The 24,427-nt window shown below is 23.4% G+C and overlaps 6 protein-coding genes across 11 annotated transcripts; 3 read left to right on the forward strand and 3 right to left on the reverse strand.

The window, feature by feature from the left end:
• The first annotated feature begins 507 nt into the window (after window positions 1–507).
• On the forward strand, window positions 508–1,892 carry LOC129612866 (coatomer subunit zeta-1). The gene is made up of 4 exons (XM_055526662.1): window positions 508–625; window positions 693–1,072; window positions 1,175–1,265; window positions 1,697–1,892. Exons 1-4 carry the CDS (start codon window positions 608–610, stop codon window positions 1,742–1,744), a joined length of 537 nt encoding a protein of 178 aa, XP_055382637.1. The 5' UTR covers window positions 508–607; the 3' UTR covers window positions 1,745–1,892.
• A 1,487-nt stretch (window positions 1,893–3,379) lies between these two features.
• LOC129612780 (guanine nucleotide-binding protein G(f) subunit alpha) lies at window positions 3,380–10,132 on the forward strand. Of its 2 annotated transcripts, XM_055526545.1 has the most exons (7): window positions 3,380–3,520; window positions 8,643–8,830; window positions 8,913–9,188; window positions 9,268–9,382; window positions 9,460–9,556; window positions 9,692–9,867; window positions 9,959–10,132. In XM_055526545.1, exons 2-7 carry the CDS (start codon window positions 8,643–8,645, stop codon window positions 10,130–10,132), a joined length of 1,026 nt encoding a protein of 341 aa, XP_055382520.1. In that variant the 5' UTR covers window positions 3,380–3,520. The 2 variants fall into 2 exon arrangements, with proteins under 2 accessions (XP_055382520.1, XP_055382519.1); XM_055526544.1 differs by having other exon boundaries at window positions 9,460–9,867.
• Window positions 10,133–10,227: 95 nt separating this feature from the next.
• Window positions 10,228–14,442, reverse strand: LOC129612779 (nuclear RNA export factor 2). Of its 2 annotated transcripts, XM_055526543.1 has the most exons (11): window positions 13,803–14,442; window positions 13,334–13,434; window positions 12,620–13,218; window positions 12,391–12,558; window positions 12,220–12,324; window positions 11,577–12,164; window positions 11,346–11,490; window positions 11,049–11,281; window positions 10,851–10,976; window positions 10,510–10,715; window positions 10,228–10,450 (listed from the first exon to the last, which is right to left on the reverse strand). In XM_055526543.1, exons 3-11 carry the CDS (start codon window positions 13,103–13,105, stop codon window positions 10,342–10,344), a joined length of 2,166 nt encoding a protein of 721 aa, XP_055382518.1. In that variant the 5' UTR covers window positions 13,106–13,218; window positions 13,334–13,434; window positions 13,803–14,442; the 3' UTR covers window positions 10,228–10,341. The 2 variants fall into 2 exon arrangements, with proteins under 2 accessions (XP_055382518.1, XP_055382517.1); XM_055526542.1 differs by lacking the exon at window positions 13,803–14,442 and adding an exon at window positions 13,561–13,730 and having other exon boundaries at window positions 12,620–13,434.
• A 260-nt stretch (window positions 14,443–14,702) lies between these two features.
• On the reverse strand, window positions 14,703–17,057 carry LOC129612781 (uncharacterized). 2 transcript variants are annotated; one of them, XR_008697275.1, is made up of 6 exons: window positions 16,643–17,057; window positions 15,773–15,848; window positions 15,531–15,708; window positions 15,333–15,449; window positions 14,904–15,255; window positions 14,720–14,811 (listed from the first exon to the last, which is right to left on the reverse strand). XR_008697275.1 is itself a non-coding variant. In XM_055526546.1 (5 exons), the coding sequence occupies exons 1-5, from the start codon at window positions 16,986–16,988 to the stop codon at window positions 15,022–15,024; spliced, it is 951 nt and encodes a 316-aa protein (XP_055382521.1). In that variant the 5' UTR covers window positions 16,989–17,057; the 3' UTR covers window positions 14,703–15,021. The 2 variants fall into 2 exon arrangements, 1 of the variants encoding a protein (XP_055382521.1); XM_055526546.1 differs by having other exon boundaries at window positions 14,703–15,255.
• A 613-nt stretch (window positions 17,058–17,670) lies between these two features.
• On the forward strand, window positions 17,671–21,518 carry LOC129612857 (isoleucine--tRNA ligase, mitochondrial). Of its 3 annotated transcripts, none has more exons than XM_055526643.1 (14): window positions 17,671–17,894; window positions 17,944–18,063; window positions 18,124–18,271; window positions 18,336–18,543; window positions 18,632–18,945; window positions 19,023–19,192; window positions 19,251–19,493; window positions 19,561–19,727; window positions 19,785–20,087; window positions 20,142–20,258; window positions 20,320–20,551; window positions 20,662–20,896; window positions 20,959–21,143; window positions 21,228–21,518. In XM_055526643.1, the coding sequence occupies exons 1-14, from the start codon at window positions 17,718–17,720 to the stop codon at window positions 21,438–21,440; spliced, it is 2,832 nt and encodes a 943-aa protein (XP_055382618.1). In that variant the 5' UTR covers window positions 17,671–17,717; the 3' UTR covers window positions 21,441–21,518. The 3 variants fall into 3 exon arrangements, with proteins under 3 accessions (XP_055382618.1, XP_055382619.1, XP_055382620.1); XM_055526644.1 differs by having other exon boundaries at window positions 18,124–18,244; window positions 18,318–18,543; XM_055526645.1 differs by lacking the exon at window positions 17,671–17,894 and having other exon boundaries at window positions 18,124–18,244; window positions 18,356–18,543.
• Window positions 21,519–22,188: 670 nt separating this feature from the next.
• LOC129612862 (RNA-binding protein 45) lies at window positions 22,189–24,081 on the reverse strand. The gene is made up of 8 exons (XM_055526654.1): window positions 23,893–24,081; window positions 23,704–23,840; window positions 23,372–23,639; window positions 22,973–23,313; window positions 22,759–22,914; window positions 22,591–22,697; window positions 22,361–22,531; window positions 22,189–22,287 (listed from the first exon to the last, which is right to left on the reverse strand). Exons 1-8 carry the CDS (start codon window positions 23,958–23,960, stop codon window positions 22,234–22,236), a joined length of 1,302 nt encoding a protein of 433 aa, XP_055382629.1. The 5' UTR covers window positions 23,961–24,081; the 3' UTR covers window positions 22,189–22,233.
• Window positions 24,082–24,427: the final 346 nt, after the last annotated feature.

Below are 24,427 nucleotides of genomic sequence, written 5' to 3' on the forward strand. Positions count from 1 at the left end.
TAAATGCGTAATACAATTATAATAAAGGAGTTTGTAATTTAATTACATATTTACATACATGACGTTACATCTTTGTAAATTTATGTAAACTGTTTTTATTCAAAAATAAATGGTTCAATAAATTAAAATATAGACAAACTGTAAAAAAATTAAAAGGAATATGTAGTCAGGTTTTTTCAAAAACAATTTTCGCATGAAATTTAAAAAAAAAATTTGGATACAAAAATTGTGTTAAGTATGAAAAACTACATATATAAAGCAACAACCATTTGAAAACTAAAATAGCGAAGACTACAACTATTTTATAAGTGTCAAAAAAGTGATTAAAAAAATTATGACATAAACCAAAAACGGAAAAATATATTTTCTTGTTCCGAATCGATTAAATTCAAATTCCTGAAAAATTCTACAACAATGGAAACACTTATCAGATTTTAACAATGTAAACACACTTTACACATGTGAACACATTTTCTAATTTGACTCATAATATGACATTTACTTGTTGTCAATTAAATGTCATTTTCATCTCCAGAAATTTAACTATCTCAAGAAATTTTAATCTAAAAAAGTTACACGTAAGATAAATAAATATCAAAATAAAATTATGGATGTTAATATGATGGTAAATATTAAATATATTATGTGATATATGTAGCTTATAAATTTATGAATAAATATGTAAATTTTAGGAGCCAACATTAAATATAATAAAAGGAATGTGCATTATGGATAATGATGGTAATAGAATTTTGGCAAAATACTATGATAAGAATGTTTTGCCAACTGTTAAAGAACAAAAAGCATTCGAAAAGAATTTATTTAATAAAACACACCGATCAAATACAGAAATAATAATGTTAGATGGTTTAACATGTGTCTATAAAAGTAATGTGGATTTATTTTTCTACGTAATGGGAAATGCATATGAGAATGAATTAATTTTAATGTCGGTATTAAATTGTCTTTTTGATTCAATTTGTCTTATATTAAAGAAAAATGTTGAGAAGAGAACAGTAATGGAAAATTTAGAAATAATAATGTTGACTTTTGATGAAATTTGTGATGGAGGGTAAATAAATTTTTATAAATTTAGAAATCATACTCTTTTAAGTACATAACTGTGTGGATATATATCTACTCATCTAATTTTTCAATAATTTTTGTTTTTTAGAATCATTTTGAATGCTGATCCATCATCAGTAATTAAACGTGTTGATTTAAGAAACGATGACATTCCAATTGGAGAGCAAACTGTAGCTCAGGTAACGAACGCAATTCATGGGCTATTTTGGTAGCATTAAAACTATTATACAGTATATTTAATAATATATGTATATTTTTTTTCAAACCTGCAAAAATTAAATTTACGATAATCCACCTTTTTTTTTTATTTTATATTTTTTTAAGTATTATATTTTTTTTTTGCTTCTCTGTAATATATAGCTTTAAAAGAAAACATTTTATATACATATTATACTTTACTAACTATTAAAACATGCTCACCAATTTATAAAAGTTTATAAAAATATGTACATACATAATTTTCATAAATAAATTTATAATTTCATATTATTTAAATGAACAATTTAGTTATATAAAATAATGAATATCTTATTAGAGTTAATAAATTTTACAAATAAAATTTTTCTGTTAATTATTATTATTTTTTTTTTTCTATAATTCTCTTTTGAAGGTTTTACAATCGGCGAGGGAACAGCTGAAATGGTCTTTACTTAAATAAATATTTTAAATGTTCTAGTTAAGAAACAAATAATACAAAATAAAATATATTAATATTGGAAAATTCTAATAAAAATTAAAATAATATTTTAAATTGAAATAAAATTGTAATGCATTTAAAAAAAAAAAAAAACAAATGTTAAAAATAATTTAACAAAATAATTATATAATTTTTAAATTGGTTTTTTCTTGTTTTTAGATAAATAATGTAATTTCAAAAATTTAGTCTGCCTCTAAAGCCATTTTTAAATATTTTGCAACTTTTTAATGTTGTGTACTATTTAAAAAGTGGTACGCTGTATACACACATTCAATATCTAAATTTTGTTTAAAGTATTCACTTTTTTAAAAATTATAAAACATTTTCAAGAGTATAAAACATGAACTTCTCCCACTTGCAACAATATTACTTTCCAATTGATGCAATAACTTGGCAAACTTCATTTTCAAGGATAAAAGAAAGAGCTCGTTTAGAATATGAACTTGTATAAATTTCAATGTTTTCATGTAGGGGCCTATTTAAGGTTAAATGTAAAATGTTATTGAATTGACTTAATATACCCGATTTATCCATTTAATAAGCCTTTTTTTTTACTAAATGTTCACTTAATATTTTCTGACATATTTTGTTTAGTTATTTTAATAATAATATTATAGTAACTAACTATTATAGACCAATTCCTAACAACATGTACATTTTTCAAAAATAAAGTATTGTGCTTTATTGACGAGATGAGGCAGTTACATATTTTTCAATAAAATATTAACTTATCAATTGATGATATTCTATCTTCAGACTCGTAATTATTAATTTACTCAATCATACCAAAATGCCTAAAATTACAAATACGTTTCAATAATCAATATTGTTGTATATATTAACATAAATGTACATTCATATTTAATAACATTTATCATTCAAATTCTGATAATCGTATCGTATTAAGAGATGCTATCTTATTCTCCAATATAAATATAAAAAAAAAAAATTACTGAGAAAAAATTTTTCCAAGACGGATCTAAAATTTCTATTAATTTCTATTAACATTAAATTTACCACACATGTACATACGTACACGTATGTTTTGCATATAAATACGTTGGAATTGAATATTTTCATTAAGAGAAAATTATACCTACATATGTGCGTTCATATATTATGTATATTTTGGATAGGAAGCATTTTTAACAATTACTTGTACCAATAATTGTTATCTAATATTACATATGTACATAAATACGCGTGTATCTACATATATTTCAAAATGATATTTAAACTAAAACAAATTTTTGATGTATTTTTATTACTTTTACATGGTAATGCTATCAATGTTAATAAATTTATGATAAAAGACAATTTCTTATCTAATCAATTTTTTTTAAACTTAAATTATACCTTAGTTTGAAATAAAGAAAATAAAAAAATAATTTTTTTTTTCTTTTTCATGAATTGCGATATCAATATGTATGTATGTACGTAAAAATGTGGAACATTATCGTACACAATTCTATATTAATATTTATTTACACATTTATGAGAAAAGAAAAAATTCTTAAATATAAAAGAATCGATTAAAATTTCTTTAGTAATTTTTTTCATTTTCTAATAAAATATTGTTGTTCCTCAAAAAAATATTGCTTTTTGTTCCTAAATTTAAAAATTTAAAAATTTCTATTTATTAAAAATTTTCTAAAATCTCAAATATATATAAGCTCAATTAATCATAAAAGAGATTTCATCGTTAATAAAATAAAAATAAATAAAAATAAAATCAAGGTACATATTTTTATAATTTTAATTTTTTTTAAATTAATCGTAATTGAGTGGAATAAAATATGTACTTTTACTTGGATAATTCTGAAATATTATATTAATAAAAATTATCAATTAAATAAATGTGATTTATAAAATAAATATCAAGGCAGGACTAGCATTAGCACTACATCAATATGAATATTAATTAATAATTAAATAATAATTAAATAATAGAAATGTGTGCAGTAGATTCTAGAGAAATCATGAATTCAATTCTAATTGCTATTATATGCAATTGAATTGCTATTATTTTAAATTGTTATATTTTATTCAAAATTCCAATCCATTTTTGATCCAATTTTTGGTTTTTGAAATCACATATCACCCACGTATCTGTTATATGAACTCATATTAATAATCTTAAAATTCAAGGACAACACATTGACAAACAGATATTTTTGTTTTCTTTCAATTTTAAAATTATAAGATACCTATATTTATCTAATTTATGATAAAGAAGAGAAACAAATCATTATATAAGATAAATTTTTGTTTTCAAGAAAAAATCTCGGATATATTAATTGCAATTTCAAAAAATCTAATTTTTTTTGTAAAAAAATTTTTAAAAAAATTGCAATTTAAATTTTAGGATTTTTTATCATAATATATAGCAAGTGTACACAATATACATATATATAAGAGTGTGCAAAGTACATAATATATTTATAATATTGAATATATAGATTAATTGCGTGCATATACTTATGAATTTTGAATGATTACCTATTTTATATACATAAAAAAAATTTATGTGTCATTTAAGTTTAGATAAGATCAAGCCTTTATTGACTTATTGACCATATCAGTACTAAAGTTCTATACTATTTATTTGAACTATATCATTAAGAATAAAAAAAAATTTATATGCGTATATTTACATACCTGTTTACATTTAATATCACTGTCAAAATATTTCCTGTTATTGTACACATTTCTTGATTATTAAATTAATAAATAATAAATATAAAAAATAAATCAAATTTAAAATAAATTAAAATTGTGAATTTTTTAGAATTTTCTATTTTATTGAAATTGTTTTTATATTTTTGTATATTTGATTTTATAATCTGTCATACCTCTGTACGAAAAATAGTTGAATATATGCAAATCTATCTGTGGTAATAACGCAAAACTACTTAAGTTCTGAATTAATTAAATATTCGATCAAATTAAGAGATTTTAAGCCATTTTTGTAAAAAATTTTAAAATTTCAAGAATTCTGAGTAAAAACGATTTTTTCGAATTTAAGCTAATATATTTAAACTACATATGTATCTCGATTTTCTGCTTGGCTTAAATGTTTTATTAACATTTATTTGTTAAATATAATCTGATTTTCAAAATTATAATAATGATGTCTTCAACTGAACCATCTTTGAATTATTAATTATAAGCGAACTATTTTTGAAGTGAAGCGACTATTGGTGTTCTCATACCGTTATAACAAATTTTATGAATTTTGCCTAATTTAATTGTTTTTTTTTTTTGTTTTAATAAATCATTAATACTGTATTATTATATATTACATTTAAAAAGAAAAAAATTGCCAATTATGCCATATTATCAAATAACAAAATATATAACATAAATAACGAGATATATGTATATAGTATCGTATAATATCGTAAAAATAACGATATTATTCGATAATTACGATATTAAATGATAACGTATTCGACGATATTGAAAATAACGTACGAAATCCAGTGTTTCATATATGATTGGTATTATTTTACGATAATTTTACGATTTCATATATTGGTACTATTTTACGATAATATTATTGAATTTTTATCAAAAATGGGTACAAATTGGTAACAATAAAAAATGAATATTATTAATATAAATAATAAATATCGTTATATATTCAATTATTAAGTAATTTTTAATTTGAAAATCTCGCTATGTTACAATCATTAAAATGGACGGGTCATAATTCATAATTATTTCATAAAAAATTAAAATTTAAATAATATTTAAGTAATAATTATAATTATAATAATAAAATACGTGCTAACCGAAGGATGCCTGTATTATTTTATAAATACATAATATTAAGATGTAATTTTTCGCTATAAAATCGGCAAAACTCAATTTTTATTTTATCAAAATTTCAACAAAAAAAAAAAACACAAATATCCAATTAATTTTGTTTTTTATCGTATTATTGGTGATGATGTGTAGTGAGTACCGTTATCATTATCATATCATCAACAATATTATTATTAATTATATGTGATTTATCATTATACAGGCATCTTTTATATTTTATTTATAGAATGTGAAAAATTTATGTGCCATTCTAAAAATAAAATTTATTAATAAAACAAAACAAGAAATATATAAATATTTCGATTAAATTTTTACCAGACTATATGATATTTAATATACTTATCTTATTTATATTAATAATTAATTTAATTAGAATTAATTAAAATTTTCAAGATAATAATCGAAATTTTTAAATAAAATTATGGTTTTTATGAAAATTTTTAATTTAATTAAAAAAATCCTAAATTTAAAATTAATTAAAAAAAATAATAATTAAAATAATATAAAATTTAATTATAAATTTTAAATTTAATTAAAATTTTTGAATTAAAAAATAGTTTTGACAATAAAACGCACAATATTATGAATCATCTTTGTTTACAAAACAAAATTATCATAAATTATATAAGTTACTTATAAGTTGATAATATTTATGACGGGGAGTTTAGTGTATATTTCACAAAATATATTTAGTATTGTGTATTATTTCAATATTTCTGGTTATATAATTAATATAGAGTATAATTGTAAAATTATTTTTTTATGAAATTTAATACATATTAATAAATCAGCATATACTTACATGGTCACACACAAATGGAAATATAAGGGGAATTTCCATTTAGTTCATTCAATTGTTTATGAATAATTTTGTGTGAGAATTCACCTATGCATATTTTTATTTCATATATCGTATTTAGCAAAATTTCAAAAACAATCTTTTTAATAATGCAATGTTATTAACATTCATAAATTTCCGGTTAGCATACAAAATCAATTTTTTAAAAATAATATACATAAATATGTACAATAAGTATTGGTACATTATGTAATCATTTCAATTATTCAAAAAACTATCAATACGGTCAGAATTTTTTCTATCTAAAAAATTTAATGCAACTATTACGAGCTAAAAAATTAAGATCAACTTCTCAAGATTTAAATTTATTGTACTCAAATAATAAAGTTTTATTTTAAAATGCTAAAGGTTTCTCAGAGATTGAATTTAAAATATCATTCCTAGCTATTATACATACATATATATACACACATATATGTATATTTTATATCTGAAAGAAAATATAATTATTCTATAACATTAATAATAATGCTTTACACTAAAATTAATTATCAAACATAAATTTTTAAAATACCTACATATATATTGTGAGGTTAATGTTACAATTAGATAACACGAAAATTTTATATTTTTAGATAATTAATCTAGGCATCATAAAATCGAATGCTATTTCATCTGCGACCTAATATCTAAATCTAAAAATATTCTTAAATATTTGTTATTGCTAAATCTTTAAAAGTTTAAAACAATAATTGCATGTTATCTAATTGTAACATTAAGCTTACGAATATTGTCGAAATTTTGATTAAATCCATGACATTTTAGCTTTGTACAACAACATCGTGAAACCTAATAATGTGTATACATATTACTATAAATGTAAACATTGACTACACACACATAAATACTTAAATGTTATTACTATCTCATTTCATATGTCATTATAATTATTAAATCCAAATGAATTATCTTCACAGCGTCATTTGTAATGACAATCACTAATTTATAACCCAATCAATATTAGGTTATAATAATAAAAGTTTTTACGCTAATTTTTGAAAATGACGAAATTTTAACTACAAATTTATGTTTAAATTATTTACAAGAATTGCTTAGTTCAGACTAACATCATTTATTTACAATTCTTAGATAATTTTAATTAGATATCTATTCTCGATCTGCATATACATATAACAAACATTTTCAGATAAATCTTTTAAGTAAAACTAAAAATAAATAATATGACTAATGAGAAATTCCATAATATAAGATAAAAAAATAAAATAAATACAAAATATTTTACGTCACAAAATATTGAGCACGCTCTTTTCCTATACTTTTCCTATTTTACTTTGAAATTTTAAATGTATTTTATGTACATATACATATGTATGTATGTATATAGAATTTCAACAGAATTAATCTTATCTATTATTATTATTATTAGCACATTATACTTAGAAATTTTTAGTAATAATATTAATTAATAATGGTAAAATATACGATTAATTATAAGAACAAAAAAAAAAAATTGACGGTGGATTCCTTACTTTTAATAAAATTATTACCGTCTACTTAAAATTATGTACTTAATTCAGTTTTTTTGGATTTTAATTTTAATACTTTTTATTAATTTTGATTTTAATTATTTGAAAAGAGGAAAAATCAGAACTCAATTAAGATATTTATAATTTTTAATCCTATACTCAACTTTAATTTATTAATGCTTGATAATATTTTATGAAATTTAAAAATTCAATATTAATATTTTAATTACAGAAATATATTAATTATATTATCAGAATTTAATACAAAGTCTAGTATATATGTATATATAATTTAGGTTTTTTCCTATCGGAAAATTTCAAATGTAATACGAAAAATTCAACATTACTTGCAAAAATTATTTAAAAATATTATAGATTACGAGTACATATAGGTGACTTACTAAATTCTCATACTCGTATACAAAAATGGGATTTTCTTATTAAAAAAAATCTTAATATTATTCTTAAAAATTAGGGCAATTTAGACTATAATACGTATATCATCCTAAAGAATTAGAATTTCAATAAAATTTAATTTCAATAACAATATATTTATATAATAAATTTCCAATTAGATTTATAATTATTTTATTAATTTTATCAATAGTATTTAACTTGTAAATTAATAATTATTATATTTCTTGAATTAAAATAATTTCATATTTTCATATTTATTTTATTTAAGATGTTAGGTTGCCTTCGTCCTCGGAATGATGATATATTAAGATCACGCCGTTTAGATCAAGAATTACATAAAATGAATCAAGAATTTCAGAATGCTATTAAAATATTATTATTGGGTACAGCTGAATCTGGTAAAACAACAATTATAAAACAAATGAAAATTTTACATATTAATGGATTTTCAGATGAGTAAGTGTAAAATTTAATTAAATTAAAATTTTATTTTAATATACTTACATGTTTTATGTTTATTTTTCTTTTTTTGTTATAGAGAAAGAAGAGAAAAAATTTCTGAAATCCGATGGAATATATTTGAGGCAATTTATGTATTAGTACAACAAATGAATTTATTAAATTTAGATTTCGAATCAAATAGTTGTAAGAAAAGTGCTAATTATATAATAGCTTTAGGTGATAAACCAGATATTGAAGTATTTTCAAATGCTGAATATAAAGATCATATTATTAATTTATGGAATAATCAAAATGTTAGAAATTTTTTTAAATATCGATCAAATGAATTACATTTGAGTGATAGCGCTAAATAGTAAGTTATAAATTTTTTTTTATGTATGTACCTACAAACAGCTAATATGTTAAAATTTTTCTCATCTTGTTTCATTTAGTTTTTTTGATAATTTCGAAAGAATATCTAGTCAAAGTTATACACCATCAACTGATGATATATTACATAGCCGTAAAGTTACAACTGGTATACATCAAATAAAATTTAAAGTGAAAGTAAGTTTTTATAAAAAAAAAAAAAAAAATCAAAAAATTTGTTATTCTAAAAATTTCTAATAAGATTTATTTTATAGATTCCGAAAGGAATGGGAGGCGGTTATCAAGAATTTCGTATGTTTGATGTTGGTGGACAAAGAGATCAACGTAATAAATGGATTCAAGTTTTTGAAGGTATACAAGCAGTATTATTTTTAATATCATGTGGTGATTTTGATCAAGTACTTAGAGAAGATAGTAAACAAAATCGTTTAGTTGAAGCATTAACATTATTTGATCGTGTATGGCATAATCGTTTTTTATCAACAGCTGGTGTTATCGTTTTCTTAAATAAACAAGATGTTATGGAAAGAAAAATTCGTGCTGGTAAACGTATTGGTGATTATTTTCCAGAATATGAAGAATTTCGTAAATCACCAGGAAAAAATGGAAATTTTTTTGATGAATGTGATTGGACGAAAAATTTTATTAAACAAAAATTAATTGTAAGTTATTTGATTGATTAAGCTTATTCAAAATTTCAATTGATATTAAAAAAAAATATATATATTTTTTCTTTTTTATTGTTAAAATTAGGATATAACAAATCAGCCATTAAGAAGACCATCACGTCTTGGATTAGATGATGTACCAAGAGAATGTTATTATCATTTTACAGTAGCAACAGATACAAATAATATAAGAAAAGTTTTTACAGATGTACATAATATGATTTTATCAGAGAATTTGGCATCAGTTGGACTTTTATGAGTAAAACCAAAAGTTTATTAAAATATGATAAAAAATATATTTTTTATAAATTTATTTAAAACAAAAGACAAAAAAAAAAAAGGAAAATTACTTTTTAACTTAAAAATCTGTGATTTTATAACTATTTTAGAACAATTATTATATAAAAACTATAATGCTTTTATTTTATTTTAAAGTAAATATATAATATGCAATATCTAATAAAATATCTAAGATGAATCTTCCAAAAATGCTTCCTTTGGAACACCGCCATTTTCAAGCTTTTCAACAAAATATTTTAAAGCGTTTTCAAAATCCCACTTACCTTCTTCTAAATATCTGGAAAATTAAAATCCACTTTTTATATCTTATTAATAATGAGAATAGTAAAATTATACTTTGTTGCCCACACTTCCTTTAACTTGGCTAACTTTTGAAACATTATTATATAAGCTTTCTTTTCATTTTCATCACTTGCAGTACATGTTAAATCAATTTTTGGTGGAACAAATTTAAAAGAGTTTTTGAAGTGGTTTTCTGTTGGGTTAAATATTGTTAATTGGTCATTTATAATCTCGTATTCAACAGTTCCCTTAAAAATGTTCTAAAAAGAAGAGGAATCACAAATATTTGAATCACAAAACTGAATTGAAAGTTTCCCTACTTAATTGCTATTTGATTTTTAAAATAATTTATTATTATTTAAAATTAAATTATTTACAATCTTAGCTCCACTTACAACTTTAGGACCAGTTGGACATAAAGTAAATGTTCTCGAGAAACCCATTAATATTTCCGGTTCAAAAGCATTATCTTTTGGTATGTCCTTAAAAACTCCAGTAAGTGTTATTACAACCATTTTCTCCTGAAACCATAATAAAAAAAGAAAATTTGAACGATAAAAATGAATGTATTTTAACAAAAAATAATCTCTTACATTGCAAATTGTAGTATCACTTGTAAAACTGAATAAATCGTGTTCAGTTTTTGGAAGATCCTCAAATACTTTGGTAATATTTTGTACGTTATAAATAACGTTCTTCGTATGGCTACTTGAGATATGCAGATTCCTATCATAACTTTTGTAAATATCAAATCTTCTTTCATCCTCATATCTCCTGGGATTATAAGTAAAACAAATAGTAAAAATTGCTTTTTCATGATACATCTCTAAATAAAATACAATAAAATAATTAAAATACTGTGTTGGATGCTCATCTTAAAATTAGTATACCTGATAAATTTGATCTTTTATCAGAATCATATATACGAAAATAAATTCCAACAAATTGTTCAGTAAAATCATAAGCATTTATTGTACAAAGAAAATTTTTCCTATAACTTAATATATTTGAACTATTTTCGATTGGAACTCCATCCTAAATATATATAAATTTTAAAATTGAAGTACAAATACAAAAATTGAAATTTAAAAAATATTTTAATATTATTTTAATTCTATTACCAGTGCTGTTAAATGGGGATTCAATTGGAGAGCATCACGAATATATTTTGTGGCTGAATCATATTTTTTGCATAATGGATTACCATCTAATTTTATCTCTTTCAATGTTATATGGGATATAGGTGATAAATCATCAAAACTTTTGATTCGATTATTATTTAAACACAATATTTTTAAACTTCTCATAGTATTCAAAGCTTTTAGCCCCTTGCAATTTGAAATATTATTATGCCCTAATCGAACTTCGACAATTTGGGATAAAAATTTGCGTCCACATTGTTGTAGAATTGAGCTATAAACTTTTGGATCAGAAAAATCAATATAAAGGTTTTTCATATCTGGTTTTCCATTGAAATTTTCTAAATTTAAACTGCGTTCCATTAGATTATATGATTTACTTGAGGCAACTTCTAATATTAATTTTTCTGGATCAACTTGATCACTTTCATATGGAGCAAAATTCATAATGATTTTCAATTGAATTTCTTCTAAACTTTCAAAGTGAATAAGTTTTAATTCATTCTTCATTAGTAATTCCAAGTGTTCAAAACATTTTCTAACAAGAAAAGTATCTTCACTTGAACCTTCCTTCAAATTAAAGCAATTACTCAAAGAAAAATTTATATGTAAAATTGAAACTTACTTTATAATAACATAAATAAAAATCGTTAGAAATTTCTTGAGAAGCAAAAAATGAAAAAAATTGCTCAGCTATTTCCTCTTTTTTATATCCACCATTGTGAACTACCTGAAGAAAAATATTTCAAAAAAAGAAAAGTAAGATGTATATAGATGAGTTATTTATCCAACATACAGTTATTTGATGCCAGTCATTACTTGCTCTATACTTCTGCATGCCTGAATAACTATCAACTGATACACCAAAACTATTTGTTGATAACGCATCTGAGGATCGAGCGCTCAAGTTTTTACTAAATAAATTGGAATTTTTAAAGGAAACCACTCTATCAGTTTCTATATCCTTAAAATATTAAAAAGCTTTACACTATTTCAATTAGATATATTTAAAAAATATTTTTTACCGATTTTTCAATGTTCGGAAATGTTTTTTTCATAAATGAAACAAAATCTTTTCTATCACAAACTGGATTTCCAGCAAGATATATTTCTGTAAATTGAATGCATGTCAAGAAGTTCAATTGTTGCGTAGTTTGAATGTCATTCTCTTTAAAATTTAACATTTGAAAACGTGTTCTTTCCATAGTCCTAAATCCGGATAAATATTTGATGTTATTATTACTTAAATTAAGACCATTTATTGAATATAGTATATCTAAATTTTTTAAATAAGTAATCAAGTGTTTGAAAACACTCTTATTCCCAAGATTAACATAAATATCTTCTAAATGCGGATGATTATTTAGACTTTCCAAATCCAAAACGTTACGTACTCCATCTTGATTTTTAATTCTTTTTACTTGAATACCAATTGTTTCATGTAATTTATTAATTGGAGATATTTGTCCAAAAGAATACTTTGCCACATTTAAACTTATTTCTAATTTCATAGGAGATTTAAAGCCTGAAACATTTATTATAAGTTTCTTTTCAAATAATTTGTCGAGCGCTTCCCAACACTCCCTAACTAAAAAAGAATCCGCACTTTCACCTTCTTTGTAACCTACAGGAAAAAATTCATTATCTTCAATGACTTCAAAAATTGCATTAAGGATATTTAATTTCGTGAATTGCCTATTATTATGAAAAATAGTAATCAAATGCCATGTTTGCTTTACATTTTTCAACTCAGAGCTATATTTATTTTCGCCGGCATGATATGTAGCGCTTGGGAGAACAAATATTGTAATTGGATTATCTTTTTTGAAATTGAAAGTTACTGAAAATATAAAAATAAATAAATTTTATTAATTAAAACTGTTAAAAGACTTGCACAATTAAAATATTCTTTAAAAATCTTTGAGAAACTTTACACATATTTTTAAACAAATCAATATTGTCTTACTGTTTTGCATTATAGAAATTTTTTTAGTTTAAAGTTCAAATGTAATTTGATTTGAACTATATTATATGTTTTTTTAAACTCAAATTTAATTTTCACATATGCATAAAATATCCAACTTTTTTTTATTATTTTAGTATATTAGTTCTAAATATTAAAATTCTAATTGTAAATTTTAAAATGTTGTTTAAACAACAAGAAAAGAAGAATTAAAAAACAAAGAAAATATTTGATGCCAATGTCACACTTAATTTATCGAAGAGGATTGCCATCCTTGGAATTTTTTCATGTCAAATATCCAAAAATAAAGGCTGTGTTGTTACTCTTTCGCACTTTTGCGTTACTTCTTCAAAACAAATTACAAAAAATAAAAGTGTGACAACGTTGTCACTAAGTCAAATTTTAATATTTTTATATTAGACAGGGATGATATTCGAAATTTTCTTTTCTTGATTGTGCATGAAAAGGATCGCTTCCACATTGCTGAAATTTCCTTGTTTACCGGGTCATATAAATCCGACTTTAGTTGATACAAGTTTTTTAGTCTTTTCTAAAAAGTGCTAAGTTAAAAAAATATTTGGTTAAAAGACATGATTAATTTTTTCAATGAACGATACTTAAAATTTAATTACAAAGTTAAACACTATATGTATGCATATTTGTTAAATTTAAAGTTAGACAAAATGAAATTCAAGTTTTTATATGAATTACTCGAATTTTATTTATATACAATATTTAAAAAAAAAATGCTAGTTTTTGCGCCACCTGGCACGGTAAAACAAATTTTGCATTTTCATTTGATATTTACTATATTTACATAAGTACGTATACCTATCTACGTATATAAATATATGCGCATTTATTCCATTGACACACTTGCGTGAATTTTCACGATAAACACCAAGAACAGCCTTCTTTAATTACTTCTTTTGACTGTGCATTCAACTCTGAAATTTTGTTTTTTAATTTCAAAATTTTTTTATTTTTCTTGCGAGTCCTTTCATTACTTTTGCGAACTAGTTTCAGTAATGTCATGTTAGATTTTGTTATTTTTAAAAAAGCTTTTTTTAAAACTTTTAATTTAGCTTTTCGCCTTGAATTTTTTATTGGTGAGGAATAATCATCTGTGTCGGAACTTGATTCCAAACATTGTTTTAATGTGGTTTGATTAGGTTTGAATTTTTTGGAGAGTGGCTGGGTTTCCACGTCTGATGCCGTAGGGCAACTCATATGTTTCTCATCATTTTCATCCACCTATTCATTCGAATAAAAATAATATTTAAATTTTTTGACATAATTTTTGTATACAAAAAATTTTCGAAAATTAAATCCAAAAATTTACAAACGTTTATAAATTCGGCATTAATTTTTCATAGTTTTTAAAGCTTTGCAGTATTCATTGACATAAAAAAAATCAGAGGCGGTGGGATAGCTAAGTATTGATAATTTTCATGTGTAAATGATTTAATTTTTTTCCCCTTGCAATTTGAAACTTACGTTTGAACCAAAAACAAATGCTGTAGACGTTATATACTCTGTTAGCGGAGAATTGGTTTTTGTTTCAGATGTTAATTCCAAAGTTTTCTTTAATTTTAATGGTGCATTACTATTTTTAAATTTTCCAGATTGTTGTAAAATTTTATTCTTCAATGACAACAAGCCAATATTTTCGTCGTCTTCGTCATTTTCTTCACCTAACTATTTATTCAAATTAATAATTATATTTAAGTTTTTTTTTGTAGGTAGACACTTGTGCTATATTAACTTAAACTTACAGTTGAACAAGAAACAAACATTATAGGCATTTTATAAGGTTTTTGCATTTTAGAAGGTTGTTGAATTTTTTTCTTTGATTCCGGCAATTTAATACCTTTCTCAATTTTTTCGGTTATCTAATTATTAAAAAAAAAAAATTCTCAAATAATATACTGTAATTTTCTACTTGTAGTATATATGTAAGTATGTAGGCTTACTGGTGGACCTACGCGTATTGTAGGTATTGCATCTTCTGACAATGTTAAATGTTCCCCTTCTTCAATTAAATATTTTTTTTTGAAATGCATAGAACATATTTCCATTTCGTTAGCTAAATCATTTTCAAGTTTCAATAATTTTTCCCATTCTTGCTTACGATTTACATCTTCAGGAAATCTGTTAAAATAAAGATCACTTATTACATATATTTCTTAAAATGTATCACTTTTTATTTAATTACTTAAAAAAACTTATTTTTCCACATTTTTTTGTGCTAAAACAAGATTTTACACAACATATTGTTTCACAACTATTTGCTAAAAATATAAAAATATTGAAATCTTAAAGGCAAATGTATATTTATTATTTGTAAAAGTGTGAAGTATAAATTCATGCTACAATTTCAATTTTATAAAAAGTAGTTTTTTTTTTGACTTGGAAAAGCCTATTCTTATTTCTTGATCGGAATGTATAATTGTTGTAAAAATAGAATTAAAGTGCTCATAGCAACAATTGCGTTATCGGAAGCGGTGGATGATTTCCTTTAACATATAACAACAGCGGAAAAACCAAGTGTTTAGTATTTTGCAAACAATTTTATTATATTTGCATTAAATGTCATGCACATTTTGAAACATATGTCAAAAAACCACCAACGGTGAAATAGGAATTTGGGATATCCTACCACCGGCGCCGCTCTTGTTGTGTTCTCAACTTGTAAACTACTTTATTCGTAAATTGTACTAACCAAAGCGAAATACTTTTACTTTATTCAATAAAAAATTGATCAACACAACCCTTGACATATTTCTGATGATTTTTTTTCACTATGTCAAAAAATATTTCTCATGACAACAAGAATTTTAGATGAAAACAAAATATAAACAAAAGTAATTGAAATTTAAATTTGTTCATTTTTCATGAAATACCTTAAATTTATGTATGATAATTGCTATTTTCTTTAAATAAATAAGTAAAATGTAAGTTTTTCGGGTTCATTTAAACGATGAGTTCTATTAAAAGTATTTAAATCAATTTTCTTTTAAATAATTTTGTTTAAGATTAAAATGAAGTTTTACTTTTAGGATTTTATCAAAATATAAGAATTTACATTCAATTGCTATGTGTTCTGTTTCTCCTTTTAATTCATGATTACACTCCTCCCGTGATTCAATACTATTTATTCGAGGTGGTAAATTTTTCGACGGTACGGCTCCCGGTTTTAGTCGCCTTTTCATTAAGTCTGTTTTTAAAAGAATATCCTGTAATCTGTAATCCTCATCTGCAAAATGATTTTGGCATACGCGCATATTATCCTGACGTTCATTTACTTCAATCCCACATGCTTTTACCCATTTTCTAAATAAACTTTTGTCCGAAGGAAACCTAAAAAATCTCATATTTCTTATCGACTTTTTATATGGATAATTTCCACAATTTTTTACGAAACAACTCATTTTTTTTTTTTTTGTAAATATTTAATTAATATTTTAGGTATAAAAAATCAATTAGTTGAAAGGGTTTTTAATTAATAAACACTAATTGTCTTATTAATTTAAAAATTTTAAACATAAAACCAAAAATTATTAAATTTTCTAATTTAGAATAAATATAAACAAATCAGCTGTGAGTGGCTAGTGATGGGCACATTCAATTAAAAATATTTCAAAAAAAGATACGATACAGAAAAAATTCGATACTTTCAGAAGAATCTTTAACATGTTTAGGTTCTTTCACGGTGAAATTTGAGAATAAGCCTGGAAGCTATTATTTTAAAATGGCTTAATTAAAAAATAACTAAATTAGATATATTTGATTTTATTATTTTGTACCAAGTTAAAATTTAATTCGGTCTCGTAACATGGCTTTGTGTTCGAGAAAATATGTAGCGGTGATGTAAAGGTGTAAAAGCTATGACTAATTATATAAACTATGGGTCGACTATTTTTTATTTTTTGGAATTCAGTTATTTTTGCTTTGAAAAAAATAACACAACTGACATTATATATTTTAAAAAACAAATTTAAAAAAAAAATGGACTTAGGATAGTTCTGCTCTAGGCAGACAAACTGATGTTATAAACAAAATATAAACAGATGAGATATGTCAAATTATAATAAAATATCTGGTTATTTTTTATTGTAATATTATTCAACCGGTTAAAATTATTCAAAATATCAAAACAAATGACTTTCTCTAAGTTTAGTAAAATATTTATAAATAAAAATAATTTAAAATTTTATTCATCTATTAAGAACGTAAAAGTTGTAAAATATACAGATACGATAAACTTACCAAAAACTAAATTTCCAACAAGGTTATCGGCAGCTATTAGAAACGAGGTTGAAAAATCTATTATTGAGGTAAAAATTTTAAATTAAAATAATTTTTATATTAATTTTTACTTTTTAGAAAAAACTCGCTCTATTATATAATTACCAACAAGAACACAAATCGAAACCAAATTTTGTTTTGCATGATGGTCCACCATATGCTAATGGAGATCTTCATATGGGGCATGCAGTAAATAAGGTTAAAATTTTAATCATATATTATTCCCATATTTTGCTAAATTATTTCGTTTTTCTTTAGATATTGAAAGATATTACAATTAAACAAAATATAAGTAATGACAAATCTGTTCATTATATAGCTGGGTGGGATTGTCATGGACTGCCAATTGAGCTTAAAGCGCTTAAAGGAGATTCAAAATGTAGTCAAATTAAAATTAGAGAAAATTGTAAAAAAAAAAAGTTATTTTAATTTTTTATTATAATTATTTAAAGTTACTGTTTTCTATTCAGCACGTAAATTTGCATTGCAGACAATAGAGAAACAAAAATCTGAATTTAAATCCTGGGGAGTAACGGCAGATTGGAATAATCCAAATAACTTATATAAAACTTTAAATCCTCAGTTTATAGAAAATCAATTAAAAGTGTTTTTGAAATTCTATGAAAAAAATTTAGTTTTTCGTGATATGAAGCCAGTTTTTTGGTCGCCTTCTTCAAGGTACTAAATTACTATACTTATTTGAAAAATTATTTATCTTAATTATTATAAGTATAAATATGCATTCAGTTGTTTCCTATTTTTTCAGAACAGCTTTGGCAGAGGCGGAGCTAGAATATGACTCAAACTTCGAAAGTCCATCAATAATTTTGAGTTTAAAAGTTAATGAGTTGCCAAAAGACCTTAAGGTTAAATTGTCTAAAAATTTGTTTGCTTTAATTTGGACAACAACTCCGTGGACTTTGCCTTCAAATCAAGCAATTTGTTTCAATCCAAATTTGAAGTATAGTATATGTAGCTTTAGTGACGGCGAAGATAAATTATATTTAATAGCAACTAATTTGATAGAACAATTCAAAATAATGACAAGTTTGAATTTGGAAATTAAAGATGAAATACTAGGTAAGATAAACAGTCAACATTGTCCTAAATTGAATTTTATTAAAAAATATAATATAATAATTAATTGACTATAAAAGGAAGCGCTTTAAATGGCTGTACATACTTTCATCCTGTCGAAGTAAACTGCGAGCTACCATTTTTACCAGGTGAACATGTAACAGACTTTAAAGGCACAGGTTTGGTACATACTGCTCCAGCTCATGGACATGACGATTTCTTAATCGGACTGCAAAACCAAATCAAAATAGTAAGCGCCCCATTAAAATTTGAAAAATTTGTTTGTCTTATCTAATAAAAATTATTAGAAAAATTTCATTGATGACTCTGGAAAATATACAGATGAAGCTCCAAAATTTCTTATAGGGAAACATGTTCTTGATGAAGGGGATAAATTGGTAATTGACTATTTACACGAGAATATATTATTTAGCGGAAAAATAATACATTCATATCCCATCGATTGGAGAACGAAAAAACCAGTTATTATTAAATCAAGTGAGCAGTGGTTCATGAATACAGAAAAATTAAAAGAAAAAGCCATAAAAGAGGTGCCTTACTATATCTAAAAATATATACATTTTATTTAAAAAATAAAAAAAAATAATTTCATTGTAGATCGAAAAAGTGCATTTTTATCCAAAAATCAACGCTGAACAATACAGACGAGCTTTAACAACTCAAGTTATGAAACGTCCCTATTGGTGTATTTCGCGACAAAGGGTTTGGGGTGTTCCCATACCTGTATTTTATAATAAAAATTCAGGAGAAATTATTATCAATGAGTAAGAAAATTTTTAACTGATTTTTTATCAACTTTTAAATAAAATGTTTCTGAATAGGAAAATTATCGGAAAAATATGTGATACAATTGCTAAAGATAAAAATATTGATTTTTGGTGGACAAAAGATACTAAAGATATTTTGAGTGAACAATTACTTAAAGAATTAAATTTAAATGCTGACGATTTGGAAAAAAGTCACGATATATTTGATATTTGGTTTGATTCTGGTATTACTTGGTTTAGTGCACTAGAAGGTAACAAAATTGCTGACATGTATTTAGAAGGATATGATCAATTCACTGGTTGGTTTCAATCATCTCTTTTAACAAGTGTTGGCTTAAGAGAATATGCTCCTTATAAGTAATTATAAATATAACTTCTTTTTGTGTGTCACAACAATAGTTTCGTTTCTAGATCAATTTTTGTTCATGGCTTTACAGTTGATGAAAAAGGACATAAAATGTCTAAGTCATTAGGTAATATAATTTCTCCGAAAAATATTATAACAAAATATGGTACAGACACTCTAAGGTAATTTCTTTTGTTTTAGAAATAACGAACTTTTAATGAATTTTATATATTATTTAAATAGATGGTGGGTGGCTTCGCATGGAACACAGAATACATCAATAACAGTTAGCGAAACTTTACTTAAAAGTTCTGCTGAAAATGTTGCGAAAATTAGATCTATATTAAGATATTTAAATGGTGCTTTAGGTGATAATTCAAAATTTTCACTTGATAATATTAAACTTGATGTCAATTCTAAGCTTTGCTATTTAGATAAATTTATGTTAAATGAATTACATAAATTTGGTAATGAAGTAAGTAAAATTGTATATATTTATATGTGTACGTAGATTATTTTAAATAGAAATATTCCTATTTGTATGAATTAATTATAATAATATGAATATAAATTAATTTTTTTTAGGTTACAAGTTATTACAATGCCTATGAATATAATCGGGTAATAGCAACGTTACAATATTTTATAACAAATCAATTGTCAGCAATTTATTTGCACATAATAAAAGATCGATTATATTGTGGAACAAATGATGATCGTAATCAAATAAAATATGTTCTAAAACAATGTTATGAAGTATTATGTAAAATGTTATGGCCAATTATTCCATTTACTATAGAAGAAAGTTGGAGCTATTATGGTAAAAAATCTTTTTACAGCATCTGATTTTATCTTAATTATATTTTATATTTATCATGTTAGATAAAACATCATTTTTTGAAAACAATATTATAATGAGAGAAGAATGGAAATCAAACGAAATAGAAAATTTAATAAATTTTATATTTGAATTAAAAAAAAATATATATAAACATGTGAAAGATGTTAATACATGGACCCTACAATGTGAATTGTTTTGTAACGCTGAAGAAATAAAATTGATACAGGTGAAAATTTTATTTCACTTTTTTTCAATTAAATAAATTAAATTCCTGGAATAATAATAATTATTTTTTACTCGTTTTTTTTAGTGTTTGCATCCAGTTTTATGTGAACCTGACAATTCTTCAGAATTATGTGAAATTCTGCAATTGTCAAGCATTAATTTAAATTTAAGTAAAAGTGGAAATTTGGAATTTACTTTAAAACAAATTGATTCAACTTTATGTCCTAGATGTAGAAGATTTCCTTTAGAAAATCATAATACACTGTGTAATCGTTGCATGATATTAATAAATAAATAAATAAATAATTGAAAAGAAAAACGTTTAAAATATACATTTTTCGTATATTTTTTAATACACTTTATTGTTTTGTACAATAAAAACCTAGTATAATTTTTATAAAATTCTTGAAATAAAAACAAATACATTCAAGTTTTAATTCAGAAAATTAATTTTTTATTAATTTTTATTTTTTTAATACAAATTGCAATTAGACGAATATTTCCAGAGTATGAAGAAATTAGTGTAATATTAATATAAAAGAATATTTGATTTTAAATAAATAATCTTAAAAGTAAAATGTATGTAATAAAAAAAATGCTTTGTAAAAAATGTAAAATTGTCTGTCGTAAAATCTGGTGCACTTGTCGAGTTTGGAAAACAGTGCTGTTTCAGAAAGTATCATTTTTGTACTTTTTTTTTATTTTGTTAAACGATTCTTATTTGTTTTTGTTTTCGTTTGATTATGTGTACACAAATTTTTATTTTTTAGTTAAACTTAAGTTATTTAGTAGGTACTGTCCTATAGTTTATTTCAATTAAATTTCTTTTTACATGTACATATATATACATTATATATTCTGTAATCGGTTGCTGAAGTCAAAGTTCCATTGTGTCTTAAGTAAATTAAATTATATCGTTTATGTTTTTGTTCTGTGAATATAGTAAATCAAAATTTGAAAATTTGTCGTATTTTGTTTTCAATGAATAAAAAGTAATAGAAAAAAATAAAAAAATTTTATTTTATATAAGATATAAATATACTTACAACTTTTGATGCCAGAAATCTTATTCTTCAACTTCCAGTAATCTTTTAATTACCTTTAAAACCTACATTTGAGTCTCTAGGTGCGTCGGCTACCATTACCTACAATAATAAAAAATTTCCAAAAAGTTAATTTAAAAAAATATTTCATTTACATATATTATTAACAATTTACTTTTATTTTAACACCACATATTTCCGCATCATTTAAAGTTTTAATAGCTAATTCAGCACTTTTTGCACTCCCATACTTAACATAACCGCAGTTTTTGTTATGTATCATATATACACTAATTAAAGATCCAAACGTACAAAAAACATTTTTTAAAATCGGTATTGGTACGGTCTGAAATTAATTTTGTATGAAAATGTATAAATAAATAAAATATGTATTGAATATGTTACCGAAGATAAAACTATAAAACAACGTGCTGCACAGTATGCATCAGGATCTAGAATTGGTTTAGGTGATTGAAGTTTTACATTACAAAACCAATCTTTTGAAAGTTGATCTAAAATGATTATTAAATATTAAAAAATTTAATATAAATTTAGAATATAAAATATTTTTACTATCATAAGATTTTATATCATGGGAGTCCTTTGAAAGAATACGAACAATCAATCGTTGACCTGGTGGATATTCTAAACCATGTAATTTTTCTTTTGCATATTGCGCCGACTCTGAATTTGTATAAACAACTGTTACGCTTTGATCTTTTGGTCCACCTAATTAAAACAATTAAATAATTATTTTTATAAAATTATAGACATTTCAATTTTATACATCCTTCCACTATTTGACAATAATCTAAGCCAGGTATTACATCGAATAAACGCCAAAGTTGATCTTGATTTAATAAATTACTAGATATTACTTCAAGAGTTGCAGGGCTTGCATTTTTTTGTTTTGATTTTAATAAATCAGCGAAAGTGATGGTGGGATGTTCAACATTTTCAAATTTTTTAATTCCAGTTTTTATATCTCTTGAATTATCATCTACTCTTGGTCTTTTAACCGACTCATCACGACTTTTATAATTTTCTTCATCTGTTGGTCTTGGTGTGGCAAATACAGCCTTATATTTTTGTGGGGAGTTTTCAAAAGCTAATGCAGCTCCAAGAAACCTGCACAAAAATCCATATTAATATTCAAATAATTTTTTTTAGAAAATTCTTAACAAACTTTTTGTATTTAACATACGCTACACCTTTTGACTCTTTTGTTTTTTTATCTTTTACTATGACAACTGAATCAATTTCACCATGTTTGCTGAATTCTTCAATTATTTCGTTTTTTGTAACAGATTTTCCAACTAAAATAAACAGTCTTAAATATCTTTCTTCATCATTATCTTTTCTCGACGTTCCTGAACCCCGACTTGATGCTACAAAAACTTTAAGAGGTTTTTCACTTTCTGCTATTGTTTTTCCATTCATTTCTTCCAAAGCAGCTTAATTAAATTGAAATTATTAATCCCTTTTGATAATTTTTTAATATATGTATTTATGTTTTACCAGCAGCATCACTTGTTTTTATGAATTTAACATATGCTATTCCTTTATTTTCACCAGTGTTCTTGTCTTTAACTAACCATATATTATGAATATTACCAAATTTTGAAAATTCCTTCCTAATTGCTTCTTCCGTAGTGCTAAATATAAAACAAATTTAATATGAAAAATTCAATATGTATTTGTTTTTACCTTTTCCCGCATATTATGAATAAACGAGACATTGGTGGGCTATCAGTATGAGATTCTTCAGTTTCCATAATTAAAGTAATTTCTAATGTTTAACTTTTTGATTGAACAGAATTTTTAATATTGTTAAATTGTTGGTTGCTACAAATATTGTTTAATATTTTTTACGACTTAACAAATTAGATACTATACACTTCACTGTCAAAAAATTAAATAATACAGTGTCCGCACAAGCAACAATTTTTGTCTAATCATGACATATTAAAATATTTCAAAAATCAATTTTCAGAAAGTTTTTGTTTCTTTATTTTTAGTATTTCGTTGGCATTACACAATACATTATAACTTATGTAATTGATCTGTTTTAATTTCAATTATTTTTGCTGTTTACAATAACTTATGATTACTATTTTCCAGTGAATTTTTTTAAATAAAAAAAGAAATGTTTCAGAAAATTAGTAAAAAACTTGGAATCATGCTGATAAGAACTTAAATTACATTTGGTACCAAGTACCTACTATAAGTAATCGAAATTCGT

Source organism: Condylostylus longicornis, unplaced genomic scaffold (genome assembly GCF_029603195.1).
Source record: "Condylostylus longicornis isolate FDR11 unplaced genomic scaffold, ASM2960319v2 ptg000077l, whole genome shotgun sequence".
Classification (NCBI taxonomy): Eukaryota; Metazoa; Arthropoda; class Insecta; order Diptera; family Dolichopodidae; genus Condylostylus; species Condylostylus longicornis.